The sequence below is a fragment of the Trematomus bernacchii genome, unplaced genomic scaffold (assembly GCF_902827165.1).
Source record: "Trematomus bernacchii unplaced genomic scaffold, fTreBer1.1, whole genome shotgun sequence".
In the NCBI taxonomy this organism is placed as follows: domain Eukaryota; kingdom Metazoa; phylum Chordata; class Actinopteri; order Perciformes; family Nototheniidae; genus Trematomus; species Trematomus bernacchii.
Genome location: NW_022987910.1, coordinates 3298102 through 3319539, shown reverse-complemented (window position 1 = coordinate 3319539; position 21438 = coordinate 3298102). Strand labels below are relative to the sequence as shown.

The window sequence follows — 21438 nt, the reverse complement described above, 5'->3', positions numbered from 1 at the left end:
TATGACAACAGCACAGCTCATTACCGCCCCGTCTGGACTGGAGGGTGAACTGGGAACCACAGTCTGTTAAGACTAGAAAAGAGTTATGAGCCTGAGCCTTTTTTTCAACTTTTATGTAATTTTCAGTCATCTTCACAAGATGACACAAACATACAGATACAATACCCTAAACAAGTATCAAATATAAAAATACAATATCTTCTTTAAAATGACCTTTACCAGGTGTTCGGTTAATTTTACAGTCATTTAATCTACTCTGTGGGTTGAAAGCAAAATAAGTGTTGAACAGCGACATGTTGCAGTACAACTTTTGTGAATCATAAAGGCATGCACCCTCATAAGTAAGCTACACTTAATCTCCTAATCATTCAAACGTTTTTAAAAGGATGTGTGCTGTAGATATCTTATTCACCTGGAGTCTGCTCCGGCTACTTGGCTGACACCCAGGCTCTGAGTCAATGAGGCGTTATAAATCAGGCCTGAATCGGTTACTATGGGGTCGACCCCCGTATAAGTTCAAGTTCTTTATGCACAAGTTGCACAACTATTGCATACAAGCAGATTTTTGTCAATGAAACAATGTAAATTAAATATGTATAACAAATAAAGGGGATCAGGCAAAAACATACTGGTAAATTAAGTAAGCACAATAACTATAGTAGGCCTACTTAGTTAATACATTATTGGGATAGTTTATTTAAGCCTTTCCTTTAAGTGTCACTTCTTGACTACATTTCAGAGAGGAAATAGGTAACTTTTTACTCCACCACATTTATCTCACAGCATTCAATATATAACAAATAACAGCGCGTTTTAACAATTAACAGGTAAAGGGCCTAATAGGCTAATAGCCTACATGTGTCTCCAAAGGATTCAATTGGCAATTACAATTCGTAAGCCAATTTTGACCAATGTTGTGTAGTTTTCCTCGCCCTTTGAGGGTCTTAAGATTTGAGATTAAACAGAGCCACTGTGGGAGCCGTAGGAGTTTAATTTCTCTCATTGCCGATATGTGACTCTCCAGAACAGAGTGGGCAAAACTATGGAGCTAATTTCCTGCCATAACTCCACAAACAAACTAAACAGGTTTTACAAATGCCTTATGATTCACTAACAAACACAATGTGGTTTGCAAATACAAAACACCATCTACAAACTAATGAATTTAGTTTTGCAAAGAAAAAACGTATCTATCAAACAAACACATAACATTTTTCTAATAAATCATGTTTCAGAGACAAATTCAGCTTAGGTTTTACAAGTACACAACTTTTTTTTACAAGTGCACAAATTTGTTTTACAACTACAACACTTTGTTTTACAACTACAAAACTTTTTTTTACAAGTGCACAAATTTGTTTTACAACTACAACACTTTGTTTTACAACTACAAAACTTTTTTTTACAAGTACAAAACTTTTTCTTCTCACGGCGGAATATTACTGCCAAAAGTCACGTGACTGGAATATTACCGCCGTGGTTGTGCTCATACACACTCACACATGCTCACTCACACATGCTCCACGGCAGCAGGGGGCACTACTGAGTCCATTGGGAAGGCGGGAGGTTGAGCAGAGCATGGAACAGCTCTTGCCAGCCTGATCATGACAGCGGTGTTTCTAGCGATCCAGCATCTGAATTTAGCGATCACAACGAAAACAGCCAAGACACATATTGAGCCCAGAAAATGAATGTTCTTAGGGCTGTAAATATAATAAGCCTTTGTCTAAAATAGACAACATTGTAACTAAGGAGATTTAAACTATACAGCGATTCTGCACTCGGTCAATCAGCTGCTCTTCATTTTCTTTCCTGCTATATTCAATGAGTGATACAAATATTTTTTACCATACGTTCTGAATAAAACTGATACTGTTGGACTCGGTACTAGTTGACTGCTACCAGAAATAAAAGGAAGTACTTTACTGTGTACTTTGTGAGTAATCCTCTGTCAGAGTCCCCTCCATAGTACATAATGCATGTTTTTTGCTATCTTTGATGAATGATAAAAGGGTCATTCCAGAATTGGAGGACAATTTAGACACCAACATTTTTGAAAAATGAACCTTTCATTTGATTATTTTTTGTTATGTATTTAGGAAAAACAGATAATAAACCATAAAAAAAAGTGATTTGCCCAGCTAAGGCATCAAATGTATATTTTCCAATGAAGAATTAACCCTGTTACTCTAATTATAGTAACAGGGTTGCAAGTAACAGGGTTGAAAATCAATGCTAATTTTAGCTTTTACCTCAGGAATTAATGCTAGCTGCACAATGTAATGCTATTGTCAAGGAATGGACACACTTTATATTATATTTATATTTATATATATTTAACAAAAGAAAGATATATTTGAAATTAATTTGTTTTTGTCTCATAATTTGAGTAACAGGGTTGCGTTTGTATGAGTGCCACACTCCTTCAAGAGTGACAAGATTGGAAATATATTACAAATAAAAGAGAGGACTTAGTTTTGGTCTACCCATGGTAGTAGCACATGGCTTGCTGATGTCCTTTCCACTGTGTCATGCGACAAACAGTTTTTTCACTTCCTCTGCCAAGCTAAAAAGGTTTCGGTAACAGGGTTGCGCGCATGTTGAGGGACACACCTTCTGTGCAAAATTACTGTTATTTAAAATGTGTTTATGATTTAACAAATTGATTTTACCATTACAAGACACATATATCAATAGAATAATACCAAAAAAGTAAATAAAAACCCTATTTTAAATGTTATAGTTGACATGCAAGTTGGTCACCAAGAAGCTGGGACAAGAGAAAAGGGCAATTTTAGGGGGTGTTCGAGAGCTATTTGATATTTTAAATAATATTTTGAAACCACTTTTTCTACAACTTTATATGCATCTTGTCTCAAGACAAGTATATTTAACACAACAAGTGCATGTCTTAGCTTTTTGGGCATGGATTATTAGATTTTTTATATGGGGAACATGAAATGTCCTCCAATTCTGGAATGACCCAAAAATAAAATGTTACCATTAGTTCTTAATGAAATTGATACGGTTTGACTTTGTATTAGTAAGCCTACTACTAACAATACATTGAAGTACTTTTACTGTGTATTTTTTTGAGAAATACTCTGTCAAAGTCCCCTCCTGAGAACAAAATCAAGCCACTTCTTCTAAGTTTGATGAGGGAAAAAAATATTTTTTGGGTGATTTAATGGGTGATGTAACATTAATGACAGACATAATATGAGGTCCTTGGCACTCTAGAGGGGTCATTTTGTGATCATGGGGCATCACCCTTACAGCATCAGGACAATATCATATGGAGTCAGATACTGGAAGTGGGCTGGAGGCGTTAACTGGGACTGATGGAAGGATGAGGCTGATGAGACTGAAGAATCTGCGAGGAACGAACTAGCGGCAGAGGAATAATTATATATTAAAAGACAGCAGCATCATAAGAGGGCAACCATGTGACAGAGTGTGTTACTTTGCTGAAGGATATTTTGTGACCAGCTATCCATTCCAGGCCAGACTCTAAAGACTTTCCAAGGTGTGAAAATGCTGCTGCCGGAGTACTGACTGGAAGTATTGCTGATATCATGTCTACCATCCTCTTAAAATACTCTGTCCAACAATATCAGTCTCAGGAAGAAATGTTTTTTAACGCTTATTAAAAGAAAAACATGCATTCTTGTACTCAGGAGGGGACATTGACAGAGGATTACTGGAAAAGTACACAATAAGTACTTCATAGTACTTGTGGGGGTAGTTTCAGTAGTACTGAGTCCAACAGGATCAATCTCACGAAGAACTAATGGCAACAAAAAAGAATTCCCTCATCAAACTTAGCAGAAGTGGCTTGATTTTGTTCACAGGAGGGGACTTTGACAGAGTATTTCTCAAAAAATACACAGTAAAAGTACTTCAATGTATTGTTAGTAGTAGGCTTACTAATACAAAGTCAAACCGTATCAATTTCATTAAGAACTAATGGTAACATTTTATTTTTATCATTCATCAAAGATAGCAAAAAACATGCATTATGTACTATGGAGGGGACTCTGACAGAGGATTGATTGATTGATTGATTGAAAAGTTTATTAACAGCTTGTATATTGGGTACAGTACAGTACAGCTCAAAACATACAATTGTTAAGGGGATGCAGACCAGAGAAAGACTTTCGTCTTGTTTACATCAGGGTCCCCCATTTCCAATTCATCATATCATTTAAGACATATAAGACATATTTGACATACAGATGGCTTATTTACAATTTACATACAGGTGGTTTTTTACATACAGATGGCTTATTTACAATTTTCATTTTAGATTTCGTTCTAATACATCCTAACCGGACATTTAAGACATACCAAGTCTACAGATATACAGTTAGTAACAGAGTCTAAAATGCGAGTATATACATAGATGGGGGGGGGAAGCTGTCCATTGTACGACAGGTTGAGATTTGTACCATTACCGGGGCCAGTTTTGCAATGCTTTCCCCCGAAGGTGCTCTTTAAGAGAGGTTTTGAAGGTAAGTATAGTTTTACTTTCCTTTACAGTTGTGGGAAGAGCGTTCCACCTTGATGTGGCATAATTGCGAAACGTGTATTCCCCTTTTTTTGTGCCAAATCTGGGTTTTACATGATTTGTGGATTTGTGGAGCTCCCTCTGGTGTTATGATCATGGTATTCCTTGACCTTTGGGAAGAATTTTGACATGTACATGGGTACCATAGAGGTGTAGTGGATCTTGTAGACCAGGCCCATTGCAAGTAGCTGTACTCTGTCGTCTACTCTAAGCCATCCTAGGTTGTCAAAGTGGGCAGAGGTGAGGTGGGTTCTAGATGAAAGGTCAAGCAGTAGTCTGACCAGTTTATTTTGCGATGTTTGAAGTTTTGTTTTTAGCGCCTTGGAGGTGCTATGGTACCATGACGTGCAAGCATAGTCATAGTACCCTTGAATGAGTGCTCCTGCCAGAGTTTTCAGGGTGTTTTTGTTTACCAGAGAGGAGATCCGGTATAGGAATCTAGTTCTTTGATTGACTTTTTTTATTACATTGGATGCCATTTTGTCACAGGAGAGGTTTGCCTCAAGAATAGATCCTAGGTATGTAATTTCCTTCTTACTTGTGACAATAATGTCACCCACTGCAACTGAGAAGTCGTCGGATTTGCTGAGATTATGTTTCGAACCGAAGAGAATGGACTCTGTTTTACTCACAAAGTACACAGTAAAGTACTTCATTTTATTTCTGGTTGCAGTCAACTAGTACCAAGTCCAACAGTGTCAGTTTTATTAAGAACTTGTGGTAAAAAATATTTGTATCACTCATTGAATATAGCAGGAATAAAAATGAAAAGCAGCTGATTGACCGAGTGCAGAATCGCTGTATACAGGGGCGGACTGGGACAACAAATCAGCCCGGGACTCTCGACCGGCCCACTTCGGTACCGCCGGCCCACCTCGGTACCGCAAGTAAGCGGCCCACCTCGGTGGTGCCGCAAGTAAATACCGCGAGGAAATTGTCGACGGGGGGGAAGGGGGGGTGAGCAGTGACTTATCCGACCGGCCCACTTCAGTACCGGCCCATCGGGATTCGTCCCGAACGTCCCCTGGCTGTATATATAGTTTAAATCTCTTTAGTTATGTTGATAAATCGTGATCTTCTCGCTCCCAGGAAAGAAACTTAAAATAACGAGACTAATGGAGTCTCTGAAAAGGTTCAAATGGGTAGTTTAATTAAGTAACGTGGTTGAATAACAAGCATGGGTAATGGAGAGACAAAGCCGGCGTTGTCTTCAGGGAGGCTGCAGCGAAGAAAAGGGCGAGCGGTCCTCTGTCCGCTGTTTTTATCCATGTCTCGTCGTCTCCCGCTGTGCAAATAGTGGGTGGCCCCCTACTCATTTGCCGGTTCGATATCGCGAGAGCACAGATGATTTCGACATTGATATTCTCTGCCTACTTCCTTAAGCATTTTCTCCTCATTATCTCTGTCATGACTTTCTATTTAATACCTTATAAACAGCTGTAATACTTAGTTTAGAAGTCCTAGTGGTTCCGCTCCGGCAGTTCTTATTTTACGGAAATTCCCTCTGACGTCATAGCTTCTCACGTATCTGTAAACACTACGATCAACTAGACCATTTAATATTCAGCAGTAATAATATCTTAACGTCTATCGATGTAGTGTTAAAGTCCGTACGATTTGGTGTGTAACACTCCAAGTCATTTTCACTTTACATTCAGAAAACGCAACATTAGTCACAAGCTAACCGGATAAAGGATTTTTCAGAATAAAAGCTTGGCATTGATTTCCTGAGAACTTCCGGGCTTTTCCACAATAAAACAGCTTTAAACTGACGATATGTTTTAGACTGAATTATGCTGTTTAACATTGATTTTAATTTCTAACAATCCCTCCTTTCACACCATTTAAGGTGTGAACACAATACTAAAAGTAATAAGTTCTTCATCTGACTGCTTTTAAACTGACGGTATGTTTTAGACTAAATCATGCCATAAAACATTGAATTTTAATTTCTAACAATTACAATGTTGTCCATTTTAGACAAAGGCTTATTATATTTACAGCCCCTAATAACATTTATTTTCTGGGCTCAATATGTGTCTTGGCTGTTTTCGTTGTGATCGCTAAATTCACCTTGTTTATAATATTATCACTATAACACCTGTCATCAGACTGGCAAGAGCTGTTCCATGCTCTGCTCAACCTCCCGTCTTCCCAATGGACTCAGTAGCGCCCCCTGCTGCCGTGTAGCATGTGTGAGTGAGCATGTGTGACTGTGTATAAGCCAGCCACGGCGGAATATTACTGCCAAAAGTCTCAGTCACGTGACTTTTGGCAGTAATATTCCAGTCACGTGACTTTTGGCAGTAATATTCCGCCTGAGAAGAAAAAGTTTTGTACTTGTAAAAAAAAGTTTTGTAGTTGTAAAACAAAGTGTTGTAGTTGTAAAACAAATTTGTGTACTTGTAAAAAAAAGTTTTGTAGTTGTAAAACAAAGTGTTGTAGTTGTAAAACAAATTTGTGCACTTGTAAAAAAAAGTTGTGTACTTGTAAAACCTAAGCTGAATTTGTCTCTGAAACATGATTTATTAGAATAATGTTATGTGTTTGTTTGATAGATACGTTTTTTCTTTGCAAAACTAAATTCATTAGTTTGTAGATGGTGTTTTGTATTTGCAAACCACATTGTGTTTGTTAGTGAATCATAAGGCATTTGTAAAACCTGTTTAGTTTGTTTGTGGAGTTATGGCAGGAAATTAGCTCCATACAAAACGAAGGGGGTGAAAGGGTGTGTGCAAGAAAAAGAAGGTAAGATAATGAGATGAAGAAGGAAATTACAAGGAGCAAGAGGGGAAGGCCTACTAATTTACTACACATATTTCCCCTTTTCATGTCATGTTTTGAATCCAGGACTTTAACTTGTAAAAAAGTGTTTCTATACTGGTATTAGTACTTAATAAATGTATCTTCCACAGTTCTTCTAATCATTGAAAAAGTAGTATTTCAACAGTTGAGTAACTTCTTGCATTTAAATAACTGTTTGGATGTGTTCCAGTCAGGATTTCGTCCAAACCACAGCACTGAGACTGCTCTTGTAAAGGTCTTCAATGACATCCACTTAAACACAGACAGTGGCAGAACTTCAGTGTTAGTATTATTAGATCTCAGTGCTGCATTTGACACTGTTGACCACAACATATTACTAGACCGACTAGAAAACTGGGTGGGACTTTCGGCAACAGTTCTAAATTGGTTTGAGTCCTACTTAAAGGACAGAAAAAACTTTATTTCTATAGGTAAATACACATCTGAGTTGACAAATATGACATGTGGGGTACCTCAAGGCTCCATCTTGGGGCCTCTTCTCTTTAACATCTACATGCTACCACTGGCTCAGATAATGAAAAACAACAAAATAAGTTACCATAGCTATGCGGATGACACACAAATTTACGTAACAATTTCACCAGGAGATTATGCTCCAATTCAAACACTGAGTAAGTGCATTGAACAAATCAATGACTGGATGTGTCAGAACTTTCTCCAATTAAACAAAGATAAAACTGAGGTAATGGTTTTTGGAGCCAAGGCAGAACGTATAAAAGTTAGCGCTGAGCTTCAGTCTGCAATGTTCAAAACAACAGATAAAGCCAGAAATCTAGGTGTAGTCATGGACTCTGACCTGAGTTTCAACAGTCACATTAAAACAGTTACTAAATCAGCCTACTATCACCTAAAGAACATATCTAGAATTAAAGGACTAATGTCACAGCAGGATTTGGAAAAACTTGTCCATGCTTTTATCTTCAGTAGACTCGACTACTGCAATGGTGTCTTTACAGGCCTCACTAAAAAATCTATTAGAAAGCTGCAGCTAATTCAGAACGCCGCTGCTCGAGTCCTCACTAACACTAAGAAAGTGGATCACATCACTCCTGTTCTGAAGTCTTTACACTGGCTTCCTGTGTGTCAAAGAATAGATTTCAAAATATTGTTGCTGGTTTATAAAGCTTTGAATGGTTTAGGCCCAAAATACATGTCTGACCTACTGCTAAATTATGAACCATCCAGAACCCTCAGGTCTTCAGGGACTGGTCAGCTTTCTGTCCCCAGAGTCAGAACTAAACATGGTAAAGCAGCATTCAGTTATTATGCTCCGAATATCTGGAACAAATTCCCAGAAACCTGCAGGTCCGCTGCAACTCTTACTACTTTTAAATCCAGGCTGAAGACTTTTCTTTTTGCCGCTGCTTTTAATTGAACTATTCACATCTTAAACTGCACTGTAACTTTTAACTTTTATCCATGTATTTTTTCTTTTAATGTTTATTTTATTATCTTTCCTTTTTAATGACTGATTTTAAATGCCATTTTTAAAATGTCTTCCATTTTTGTAAAGCACTTTGAATTACCTTGTGTTGAAAGGTGCTATATAAATAAACTTGCCTTGCCTTGCCTTGCCTTACCCATTAGATGTCATGTCACTACACGCAGTGAAATGCACCCTTTTCACTGTGTTTATCAAATGAGTCGTTTGACCGTTGCTGTCGTCATGTAACCGTGCCAACCAAAGTGGGCGGTCCTTCTCCGGCTTCCCTCTGATTGGTGGAGCTCGCAGCGTCCTTCCTCGTCTGTTCCTGTTAGTGCCTTACCAACGCTGCTCCCAACAGTAAGTACGACACGTGTTTTAAACATATATTTTTCAATCATACATTAGTGCTGCAGCTTGAGTAGTGTACGGTCACCGCTGAGTGCTTATGTGTGTGTGTGTTCACGGACCGGTAACGTTTCTGAATCATGGATTCGCAAGTTAGGTTTACGCAAAACAAGCGTAATTGCTTGTTTGAAGAAGTCTCATCGATTGTAAATGTATGTATGTAGGTAGGTTTTGTATCGCTCGGTTCTTTGTAGTGTGTCTGGCTCGGGTGATGCAATCCGTGCAAAGGATGTCCATAACAGCCTGTGGTATAGTTTGTTTAGGCAGACCGACTGCCCAGCCTTATGTAACCCATTGTTGATGGAACACGTGTTTTATTTGAGATCCTTCGATGCAGAAACGTTTGCACATAGGTATTTCAATCAATGGATGTGTTTGCTGCTTCACTGGATATAAGACATCCAATGCATACAGGGCTTAGTTTAACAATACCAGTCATGCAGCTGCAGGGGAAATCTCAGACCTTGTGTTGAACCAACTAACTCAGCTCAGGCCCCTGCTAATGACATTAGTTTCCCCCTCAGATGACTTCCTAAAATAGCCTGATACAACTATGCCATCAGAGTACTGATACTCCTGCTGTGTTTTTTTTAATATGTCTCACATGTTGTATTTATTTTTCAGCACAATGGCAACACTTTCAGATATGAAGGAAGTCTTCCGGAGAGCAGATGCTGTCTGTTTCGACGTGGACAGCACAGTCATCAAAGAAGAAGGCATAGATGAACTTGCCAAATTTTGCGGTGTGGGGGATGCAGTCACTGAAATGTATGTGTATACATGCTGTCAACATCACTTTAATGTGCACTGAAAAGTGCCCCAAAATTGAGATTATACCTGGATTTATTTAAATAATTATGCAAATATATTGCTTCTTTCACATTTTAGGACCCGCAAAGCTATGGGCGGCTCAATGTCATTCAAAACAGCCCTGATTGACCGTCTATCCATCCTCCGATGTTCAAGAGAACAAGTGAACAAACTGTTAACAGACCATCCACCCCAGCTGACTCCAGGTATAAGGTGAGTGTGTGAAGTTTTAATGTACATTAAATAATCAATTTTCCTAATCTATGGTAAACAACCCTCTCTTAATAAGGTCTCAGTACTTTTTGACTATTTATATAGGGGGTTGAAACAAGCATACCTGAAAGGGCTTTACACGTGAACAAGTTGACCTTCTTACACAGAAATGTGATCTTGGGTCATGATGGGCTGTCTGCATGTATTTAACAACCATGGTGGCTGACATGGCAGACAGTTAAGTGGGAGTTTATACAACTTCTTTATTAGGCAAACTACTGCCATGTGTTAACATTTAAACTCTTTTCTGTAGCGTTTAAGTCAACGCTATGGAAATTACAGGTTAGGAACTTAAAAAGGAAATCTGTGAACACTCCATCCTTCTGACAAATGTCCATACATCTTCCCCCAGTGAGCTTGTGGACCGCCTGCACCAGTGTGGCATCAAGGTGTACCTCATCTCAGGGGGCTTCCGCTGCATCGTTGAACACGTGGCCACTCAGCTAAACATTCCTCTTCATCATGTTTACGCCAACCGGCTCAAGTTCTACTTCAATGGTAAGAGCTGACTTTTCTTGTTTTTCATAAGGGCGGAGCATTGTTTGTGTATCCGTCTTAAAGAGGACCTGTTTGAAATAACGATTACCACTCTATCCAAAAGGTATCGGCCTTGATCAAAGTTGTTGCCATTTCAAATTTGACTCAACCTGTGTCAGTATGCACCTGTCAGCTTGTTATAGGGGAATCACTTTAAGTTACTAAATTAAATCATATGTGTTTTTTAGGAGAGTACGCTGGCTTTGATGAGAGCCAGCCCACTGCTGAGGGTGGTGGAAAAGGGAAAGTCATCAGTATGTTGAAGGAACAAAATGGCTTCGAGAATGTGGTGATGATCGGAGATGGAGCCACAGATCTAGAGGCATGCCCTCCTGCTGTAAGTGAAAACTCTCCAGTTTCATTTGTGTGCAAGTGCCTGCTTGATTAGTGATTGATGTTATTTTGAAAACACATTGTGACTAGTGTTCTCTTTCATCATCAGAACGCCTTCATTGGATTTGGTGGTAATGTCATCAGGCCGCAGGTTAAGGAGAAGTCCTTGTGGTACGTGACAAGTTTTAGGGAGCTGCTAAAGGAACTAGAAAATATTTAAACAAGCTAAAAAGAGTACTGTAACTAATTTTAACATTTTTTATTTGCACCCAAGGGTGTTCTTCTGTTCGTTTTATCCCGTGCACATGTTTCCTTCTACTCTCGATAGATTTTTATATTGAATGAAAATGTTTACACTAGAAAGTCCAGTTTTTCCTTCATAGGAATGCTGCCCTATTTATTTGTACTAGTTACTAAAGGATTAAGGTAAAAAGATCTTATTGTCATGCACTTTTTGCATTTAAGTCTCTAGTCAAGCTAACACAACTCGTGCATTTTATGAAATGCGCAATGAGTAATAGAAATGTTTTAGTTCAGTATGAATATAACGAGCTGTAACTACACTACGTCAATGAGTGTTGAGTCCTGTAAAGAACATCAGTATTAAAAACGAGAACATGTTTTCAAAAACATTGTTGAAACTGCTTTATTCTGTTTTGGCCTTCTCGTCTTTTCCCTCTACACTGTTTCCTGTGAACTGATGAACAAAAGACAAGATAAACATGCTTCCTTTAACAATAACATCCGATATTACAATAAGCAGCAGCTAGAGTACCTCAGCCACTGATAGATAACATTTGTTTTATGAGTGTATCATACATGATAGCGATGCCTTGTTTAAACATGTTGGATACAAACTGTCTCTGAAACCTGACATGCTGTCTTCACGTGAAAAAAGCAATAGCTACAAACACAGCACCATGAAACCGCAACATTACCAGAACATCCAAAGAAGCAACAGAAAGGAGTAGTTTGCCAAAAAAAAAGTTTGAATATTAGGACCTCAATTAACGTAAATGTTACACCATTTTATACTTTAGTTTTATCATGATATGCAACAGAAATACAGTTTTCTTGAAAGATGAAGACGTTTTCACTTCACTCTGCAATGTCAAAGTGCCACTCCCCAGCACGCTAATATAACCGCTCCAAATTTACATTAAATAAATAAATAGCTCCTGCATTGTGCAGTGAGCTTCAGCAACACTATTCTTTCTATCTGTCAACACAGCTGCACGTCTTTTCAAGTAACTTTGGTTGTTTCTAAACTTAGAGATGAGCTCTCTGCACGGCCCAGATTTAATGTGGCACCAGACTTTGGACATCATGAGCATCAGGAGGTTTAAATCAGCCAAATGTACTCATCCTGCACCTGAACAAAAAAAATGGGATGTTGTGCATCTGTCAGTTGTTTTGAATATTTCAACAGCTGATAAATGGTGGGCATGGTGGCCTCCTCTGTCCTGGTGACATTTTGAAATAACAAAAGGAGGGACAAGAGAAGAGAAGGGACGTTGTTCGGCAGCACTGACGGGAGGTGGAAACCACGATAGTGATGCTCTGGATGGATGTAACATTCAAGGGGGGGGGGGGGGGGGGGGGTGCCACTGGATTTCAGCTTCCAGCTCGCTTTACTTCAACGGGGAAGCCTTAGTCGGGATCATAATCCTGGAATCCATGTGTTGAATGAGAGGAACTGGAGAAAGGTGATAAGATTTAAATCAGAGTTAGTGTCCACATAGTTTAAACATGGCTCCTACAACTAAAAGCAAGTTAGATTAAATACAACTTGGAATGCACTTGGTAAATCAATGTTTTAAATAGATGTTAGTGTTCTCTTTAAGATGTTATATTGCAACAGAAAACAACTATTCATCCCACTTTCCATGTCTTTTAAAACATTTGAAAGATTTAGAAATGTTAATAACAAATGTGGCCATATTTTCCAATTCATTAATTCAATGCCTTACAACATTTATTTAAAGGTCATGTGATATTGATCAGGTTCAGCATAATCTACAAAGTCAACATGTTGTTACTCAAGACAGCCTTAAACATGTGAAATAAAAGCTACAGACATACAGTATGACATTTCCTCACCACTTTGTGTTTAGAAACCTATTTCTTTGCTCACCTGTGTAATATACCACCTCGTCCCAGCCCTCCTGCTGCCAGGCGCCGTTCCTCGTCTCTTCTCTGGTCTGAAGGTCTTTGTAAGCTGCAACAAACCACACATTATAGCACTGATGAGCGCTTATAGTCACTGTAAAGTCTGTTGCAGTTATGCTTTATTAAGGAGTATTTAATAGATTCATTTAGTATTTTTAAATTTTTGAAGTTGAAGAACTGATTTAAAAAAAAAACTAAACAAGGGACTAAAACTCTGCTGAGAAACTGCTGAATTGAGTGATAGTTATAACAGGGTTCTTCACTACAACTGAACCAGTTTAAACTACATAAAAGTCATTAGATACACTTTAAAAAATATATAAATTAGTGCAGTAGAGTTAATAAATGAATGAAAAATGACCAGGTGACAACTTCGAAAATATATTTGTGCTCCAAACTAACTCAAACGTCTGTGTAACACAAACAGACAAATTGACAATAAAGTTGCCTTTGACTCAAACTATTTACAATAATATAGAACATCTAAAATATTCTCAATTTCTTTGTCAGTCGTTGTCAAAACTTGATTTTCTGTGGAACTAAAGATTTCCGGATTAGCTTGATCGTCTACTCTGACAATGTCGATTTGTAATTTCCCCTCAAGCTGGGGTGTGTCCGTACCCCAGAGGTGATGAACCATGTAGAGGTTTCCGATCTGTGAGAAGAACCCCCCCACAGCCTCACTGTTGTGCTGGCGGTATCCGATGGCTCTGGCCCTGCAGACAAAAACAAAGAATGTCAAGGCTACCTCTGGCATGACAACAGCAGAACTGCAAGAGACATTTGATATCCCACGCCATCTTTGAATGCATTATGGACTGTTTTCCTTAGCTGTGATTATCCATTGCAACATCACATATTTTTTAAATCTTAACGCTGGCCAATTCCATGTGAAATGAGTGCTCTGGTGTGAATACCTAAAAGTTTAAAGTTTCAATTATTTATGTTGTTGTAACCTGAAGAAGTTTAAGCCTTCAACTACACAAATTATATTAGAATTGCCTTAAATTGCTTTAATGACATCATCTTCTTGACTATAGGGGTTTATTCAAATGCAGCCTGGATAAATAAAAAGCAAATGACAAGAATATTAGCTTTAGGAAAATATGACCATGTCCCAGCTTGATCTCTTGTCTTATGGTCATTTAAATCTGCTGTAATAGAATGAAAGGCAGAGTAAAGCCTCAGAGCAGAAAAGGCTGGGTGTTATTAAAGTGTTTCAAGTTCATTTAACATGTGAAATCACACAGACATAAGTGAAGAATTATTCTAAATGTGCTAACTGGAAAAAGGTGCAGAAGATTTGACATGGACTGGCACAACTGTGCAAAACAGGCTTTGAAATGTAATGAAGTAGGTTTAGAAAGTAAAAAAAAGCAGTCAGACAAGTACAAAGACTAAGAAAAAACTCAATAGTGGTCCAATCAGCTAGTAAAAGATTAAAACTAAGGCGTGTTCAGAAAGCTCAAGTCTTCATTTAAATCAATTGCAATCAGCTGCATTGCTAGAACTGATGAATGTTGACCTTTTGGTCTGCTCGAGAAAGTGATTATTATTCTGAACCGTAGTGTACAGAGAACTCCACCTGTATTTAAACATTGGCTTGAAAGAATGACAGTTCGTCTTCAAAATGGTGCCTCCCTGTGGAATATCTTGTATTAATGAGGAAGGTTCCATGTAGTGCAACTGCTCTGTGACTACAGTTCAGTGTATCAAATTGAATTCAAGCTGCCTTACCAGTAATTACCCCACTCGATCATGGTTCCTGGCTGAAAGAAAGAAAACACGATATTCTTTATTACAATTCATCAACTTTCCAAACTACAAATTGATGTCCCACCTGCGTCTGATCTCCAGAGCATGCACATTACTACAGACAAATGGTAAAGATGTATCAAAGGTATTTCATCATTGTGAAGATAAGCTGCAACAGCAACTCCACTCAAAGGCTTCTTCAATCATATTTTGGAGCTTAAGCAAACAAACGCCCTCCTGTTCCTCGGATGTAATCCCGGTCAGTGATGAGGGATAATAGCTTGCATTCATCGCATGACAGGGAGCGCTGATCTAAAGTTATTGCTGGCAGATCAGGAGAAACGACTTAATCTGCAGGGCGTGATGTGTGTCGAACATAATGCGAGTCAAGACTGCCTTCGATATAACCGTTGAGACACTTGATTTCATTTGAATGGATGCGTAGAAAATAAGTTACAGATAGCACAAATGGGGACTCTTTAATCACCACTGTCATCCTAAATGCTGAAGACACTACATGATTTACAGAAGTGATGTTAAGTCCAGGAGAAGCTTCTAGTGGTGATCATGTAAAAAGTGAGTGTTAAGGCAACTGTCAACACACTGGTTATTAAACTCAAGTCATTTTAATAATAATTCAAACCTTTGTAAAAAAGCAATCTTTCATATGAAAATACCACTGTTCTTTCTTTCTACTCTGCACACACAACAGACGCTGTATTTCGTGTCAGTTCTTTAATATAAGTAATTACTCTCCTGTTGGGCAACTAACATTTTTTCTTTTTATCTGCAAATTATTTTCACGTTTAATTGTTTAGTCTGTAAAATGTCAGAATATATTATACAATGTCCATCCCAGTTTCAAAAAATTAAAAGGGAAGTCTTTAAATGTTTGATTTGTCAGTGGAAAACCTGAAGTTATTTAGTCTAATAAAAGCAGCACATCTCATTATTAATAAGCCTGAAAACAGCATTTTCCTGAAAAATTACTTTAAGGAATAATCGAGTATCAAAATAGTTGCCGATTCTTTTTCGGTCTGTCAAAACAGAAGTATGTAACATCAGGTCGGACTGGGCTCACACTTTGAAACTCTCCATCACAACATCTTCAGCACAACTAAAGCCCTGCTGAGCTCTCCGGTGTGTTACCCACCCTGAGCTGGTAGGACCGCAGCTCGTAGATGTTGGGGCCCTCTCGGGGGACGGGCTCGTTCCAGAAGCTGAACTCCAGCAGAAGCTGGTTCCTGCGAGACATCAGCATCTTGCCCCGCTCCTTCCTGTACTCTGTGAACTCCTGACAACGAACAGACACCGATCAATAAGCTTTACTTCGACTGATGGCTACACTGGGTTATTAGCACATTATTAGAACACTAAAGAGGGTGGACACAGACTAGATGCATCAGGATGTTTACCTTGTTCTGCTTCAGCTTGCTCATCACATCCGTCAGAGCCGGGTATCCACCTCTGTAACGCCACAGATGAACTGGGAAAAGGGTAGAAACATATGGGTGCAAAATGACAAAATCTAAGTCAACTGGTTCAAAGCATCATTACATGATATTACTACAATAATATTCCTCCAGCTATAAAACATGTAACCTTTGACATAGTTCCTCTCCCTTTGTGAAGGGTTCAAACTATACAGGTCAGGATTGTTCTGAACTGTACATGTTTTTGTGAAAATGCCATATATTTCCATCAGATTAAAATAAACTCCATTCTGATAATGAAAGATCATTAGACGTTAAGACTATACCAAATTAAAAATACTGTTTGTTCGTCTGTACAGGTCATATATACGAATGGCAAATAATTGACTGAATTATTGAATTATTTGCCATTCAGATTTTTGAGTACCACCAAGCCAATAATTCAATATTTCATTGTGCAAATAATTGAGTTGTAGAATGAGAAGAGTACAAAATTGAGACCCTCGAAAAGAGGAATGAGGAGGTACTATTGCGTCTCTATGTTTAAAAACAACATGACAGTACTAAACATACATACATGCATTCAAGAGTGTGGATCTGCAGTGTGACATGCCGGCTGATCTGTACTGTGCAGACCACAGACATGTGGCACTGCAGATCTCTGTGTGTTGATATTAATATTCCTACCAGCCTGGTCTTGTTCTCCATACCAGGTGTTCCAGGTGCCCACCAGCTCACAGGGGTAGTACTTATCAGCGTGGATGGAGGGCAAAACCTCCTCACTGTAAGGAATAAGAAACACCAACCAAATACTGAAATACAGCTTAACTGAAGGCAACATTCTATTTTAAATAACATAATTTGAATAACAATCCCATCTGGTCATGTGACCTCTGTTTAATGTCACAAGTCTAAAATTAGCCTCCAACTACAAGACGGCCTCCACTCATCTAAGGCATGAGCAAGGTTGGTCTTTAAAGAACTGAAGTCATGCCAGCTTGTCAATCACTACAGGAATAGACTGCTCAGAGTTATTTTTAAAACAGTGTACTAGGTTGTCCCGGTCCTAGTATTACTATTGCTGTCACCACTTTTGTTTAAGTACAGCTATTGACAGTATGCAGCTTATATAGGAAAATAACACTCACCAGAGTTTGTTGTATGCATCCAGGCACTCTGGCTTGACATTATGGACTGAAAAAAGAACATCATAATTAAGAATAATGTCATCATTACTTCAGGATAATGTGTTTTTATTAAGTGCAAATACTGTTAAGTGAACTTACACTGAATTTTGTACAGGTTGCTTTCCTCATTTTTGGTCAGTAGGTTAGCGTGTGCATCTTTCCTGGGATCCACTTTCCTCACAAACAGTGATTTAAACCAGCTGTCCTGACTGTTTCTGCTGCTTGACGTTTCAAATCCCCTGCAAACACAGATGAGTCATGATGAACAACTGGATTACATTTTGGATCGCATGCTAGATTTGCACTCACATAAACATGTTATTTTAGCCGAAAAAGCATTATTTTATTCATGCTTAATTAATTGAAAATGTAATGATTTTTTTTATCCAAGAGTATCCACCAGGAAAGTAACTAAATACATTTAGGTAGAGTACATAAGTTCAATTTGGAAGTATTTCCATTTTCTGCTACATTATAATTATTCTCAACATCTCAGAGGGAAATATTGTACTCTTTACTTCACTAAAGATGTGTGATACCTTTAGTTAAGAGTTACTTTGCAAATTGATACTAATAATACACAATATAACCTACAAATAAGATGTGTTGTTATAGGCTCAAATAAAACCAGACTCTTTTGATTGGAATTCACAAGCCCACAGCAAGGCAAGGCACGTTTATTTATATAGCACCTTTCAACATCAGGGAATTGAAAAACAGCATATATAAAGCTTCACCTATACCAGCTGCAATATGGAAGGGATGTAGAAAGTAATGTATTAATAGTACTCCAACTATAAAATATACACTAATCTCAAATTGGGCGTTGTGCAAAACAAATATTTCCTAGTTTTGATGCTACTCAAATCTAAAATGCATGACAATCACTTGCACAGTATTTGCATTAACTTCATTGCAAAGAGCTTGCATTGAGCCTTTGTTTATTGTATTTATAAACACTACACACTGTTTACAGCAGACTAGTGAGGCAGAAACATCTCATGTTTACAACCAACTACCAAATTGACCTTGAGCGTTTGATATTCTAAATAACAAAATATGACAGAAACTTGTATTTTTTCCCCTTCACCTGCAAACACACACAGTTTTCGCGTTAAATATCCCGGTATTAACTATTTAAAAGGTGTTGCAGCTGTCCTGTGAGTCCCAGCTGAAGGCCACAGAGGACTGGCTAACGGGCTAGCTTGCCCGAGCTCATCGTCGCCACCACAGGAGAAAACTAGAGAAATAAATTAGTCGACAGCTGACTACAGACACTCCAGAGACGACGACTGAACATGAACACTGAAGGCTGCCCTACCTGCTCAACACGACGAGCTGTCCCGCCGTCGGGGCCCTGTTTTTAGCCCGACCCAGGCTCCCGCAAACTCTGTGAAGGACTCCAGTCGCCATCTTCAACTGTCCTCATGCACTCATAGCTGCAGGTCCGCGGTCTCACCAGCAGGGGGCGCTGGAGCCCACAGCCTCTGACACCTGACATTATGACCCCGAGACAGGTGTTGTAGACAGCAGTGGTGTAAAGTAACTAAGTACATAATAATAATAATAATAATAATAATAATAATAATAATAATAATAATAATAATAATAATAATAATAATAATAATAATAATACATTTAATTTCAAAGTGCTTTTTCAGGTGCTCAAAGACACTTTACAGTGGTGATACAAAGGAAATAGAATCAAATAAAAACATTAAAACAGCAACACAACATAATTCACACATTAAAGGCCAGTCTGAAGAGGTGTGTTTTGGTCAGTGTTTTGAAAGTACCTGGAGAAAACTCACATACCCTGCAGCAAACAAAGTAATTAAAACTAGTTGCACCTTTACCAGCTTTGATAACACTTTAATGCATCAATAATTATTATCAAAACATATAATATATATTATTCTGAACTCATGTCTGAATATTTAGTACATTTCTGCACAGCCCTCCACTTTAAAATACAATAGACTGCAGTTGATCAAATATTGTCATACATTCATTGTACTAAGCTTTTTAGTTTCTTTTGTATATTTATATTAGGTGTAAAAACTTATCTTTATTATTTTTTAATGTTGTATAGTTTTTTTACATTTTCTTTTTATAATCATTATATTTTTTATATTTGACCTTTCCTTAAAACTTGTTTTCTTATGTTGTCTATGTTTGCACCGCATTCACCCAAGCAAATTCCTTGTATGTGTAAACGTACATGGCAATAAACTCGATTCTGATTCTGAAGAAATGTAATGTATAGTGTGCTGCAGATTCTTAAATTAAAATACTTATACCCAGTTGTTCAGAAGAAAAATCTCCTAGGCCAATACCTTTGACCCAATTTATCACTTTCTAACCCCTGGCTGAGCACTGGCCTGCGACCTTGGGGTGCTACCCTCGCTGTGAGAGCTTTAAGTGCTTTACAAGAGCATAGTTTTGTCTCCTTATTCCTGCCTGTTGGCATAAGTTGATACAGGATATGTTGCAGGCTCAAGGGACATCTGGTAGTCCATCTTATCGGAAATGTGTCTCTCCTTTGGCATGTATTTATATCTAGGGACATATAGTGCTTTGCTTGTTATGTGGGAACGCAGAATGTCGATTATTCTCTCAAAACTAGCTAAAAACTCAGGACTTGGTGAGAAAGCTTCATAATGGGTTGGGAATAAGCTCTATCACTTCGTTGTTTGCAGCAAATGTCTTTGTCAATTCCCTGGATAGATGGACAGTAACTAAGAAGGCCTTCATGTACTTTAGTACTGTACTTAAAGCAATTCTGAGGTACTTATTCTTTCCTAGAGGATTTCATTGCTAATACTTTAAACTTCTACTCCACTACAATTCACAGGCAAACATTGTACCTTACTCAACTACATGTACATGTTAGTTTCTTTTTGAAGAGTCTGATGGTTAATAAAACATGTATTTAACAAATAATCACAATGTATTATTATAGGTTAAAGGTGGGGTAGGTAAGTTTGAGAAACCGGCTCGAGATACACTTTTTGTTATATTCCATGGAATGCTCTTAACATCCCGATAGCAATGAATATCTTAAGTGCTTTGACAAAAAATCCATAAAAAAATGTCATCTGTGGAAGCCGTAGTACTGTAAAAAGTACGACCAATCATTTTAGCCGGCCTGGCTAAAAATGATTGGATGGCCTACCTGCCTGTCAGCCTTCCATCTGTGCACAAACTTATCTCGTGCCCTCATTGGTCATGTGCGCGTTCGTGTGTGTTGGAGGAGGGGCTCTGTAAGGAAGTGGCAGATTTTTTCCGGCTGTGTATTTTCAAATTCTAGCACACTCGAGCTGGTTTCTCCAAAATTACCTACCCCACCTTTAAGATAATAATTACATTTATGAAACCCATATAGTAAAAAAAAAAAAAAAGAAGCTCTATTCGTGCTGCAACATTAAGTCATGAATAATTAATGCATCATTAATCAGAATCCCAAAACTGAATACATGCAACATTAAGTTAATGCTTTCACAAACATGCATATTTAATAATATTGAGTAATAATATACACATTGTTCTGAAACGGGTCATTCTGCATTCTGTACTTTTACTTTAGATATTTTAAGTAGGCAATATTTGATATTTTAAGTAGGCAATAATTTAAATATGAAACTTTCATTTGTCACATATACTTTTGGATTGCTGTTACGTTCTGTTTTTTGGATTATCCAGGTTACGCTTTCCCAT

At 38.1% G+C, this 21438-nt stretch overlaps 2 protein-coding genes across 4 annotated transcripts; one reads left to right on the top strand and one right to left on the bottom strand.

Moving 5' to 3' along the window:
• The first annotated feature begins 9073 nt into the window (after positions 1-9073).
• psph (phosphoserine phosphatase) lies at positions 9074-11826 on the top strand. 3 transcript variants are annotated; one of them, XM_034115121.1, is made up of 6 exons: positions 9074-9176; positions 9849-9992; positions 10113-10247; positions 10660-10805; positions 11033-11181; positions 11287-11826. In XM_034115121.1, exons 2-6 carry the CDS (start codon positions 9853-9855, stop codon positions 11395-11397), a joined length of 681 nt encoding a protein of 226 aa, XP_033971012.1. In that variant the 5' UTR covers positions 9074-9176; positions 9849-9852; the 3' UTR covers positions 11398-11826. The 3 variants fall into 3 exon arrangements, with proteins under 3 accessions (XP_033971012.1, XP_033971013.1, XP_033971010.1); XM_034115122.1 differs by lacking the exon at positions 9074-9176 and adding an exon at positions 9212-9376; XM_034115119.1 differs by lacking the exon at positions 9074-9176 and adding an exon at positions 9237-9388.
• LOC117470366 (protein NipSnap homolog 2-like) lies at positions 11808-19238 on the bottom strand. The gene is made up of 10 exons (XM_034115118.1): positions 19043-19238; positions 17821-17960; positions 17683-17728; positions 17222-17316; positions 16517-16587; positions 16255-16395; positions 15084-15115; positions 13968-14062; positions 13312-13395; positions 11808-12873 (listed from the first exon to the last, which is right to left on the bottom strand). Exons 1-10 carry the CDS (start codon positions 19132-19134, stop codon positions 12809-12811), a joined length of 861 nt encoding a protein of 286 aa, XP_033971009.1. The 5' UTR covers positions 19135-19238; the 3' UTR covers positions 11808-12808.
• Between the last annotated feature and the right edge of the window lie 2200 nt (positions 19239-21438).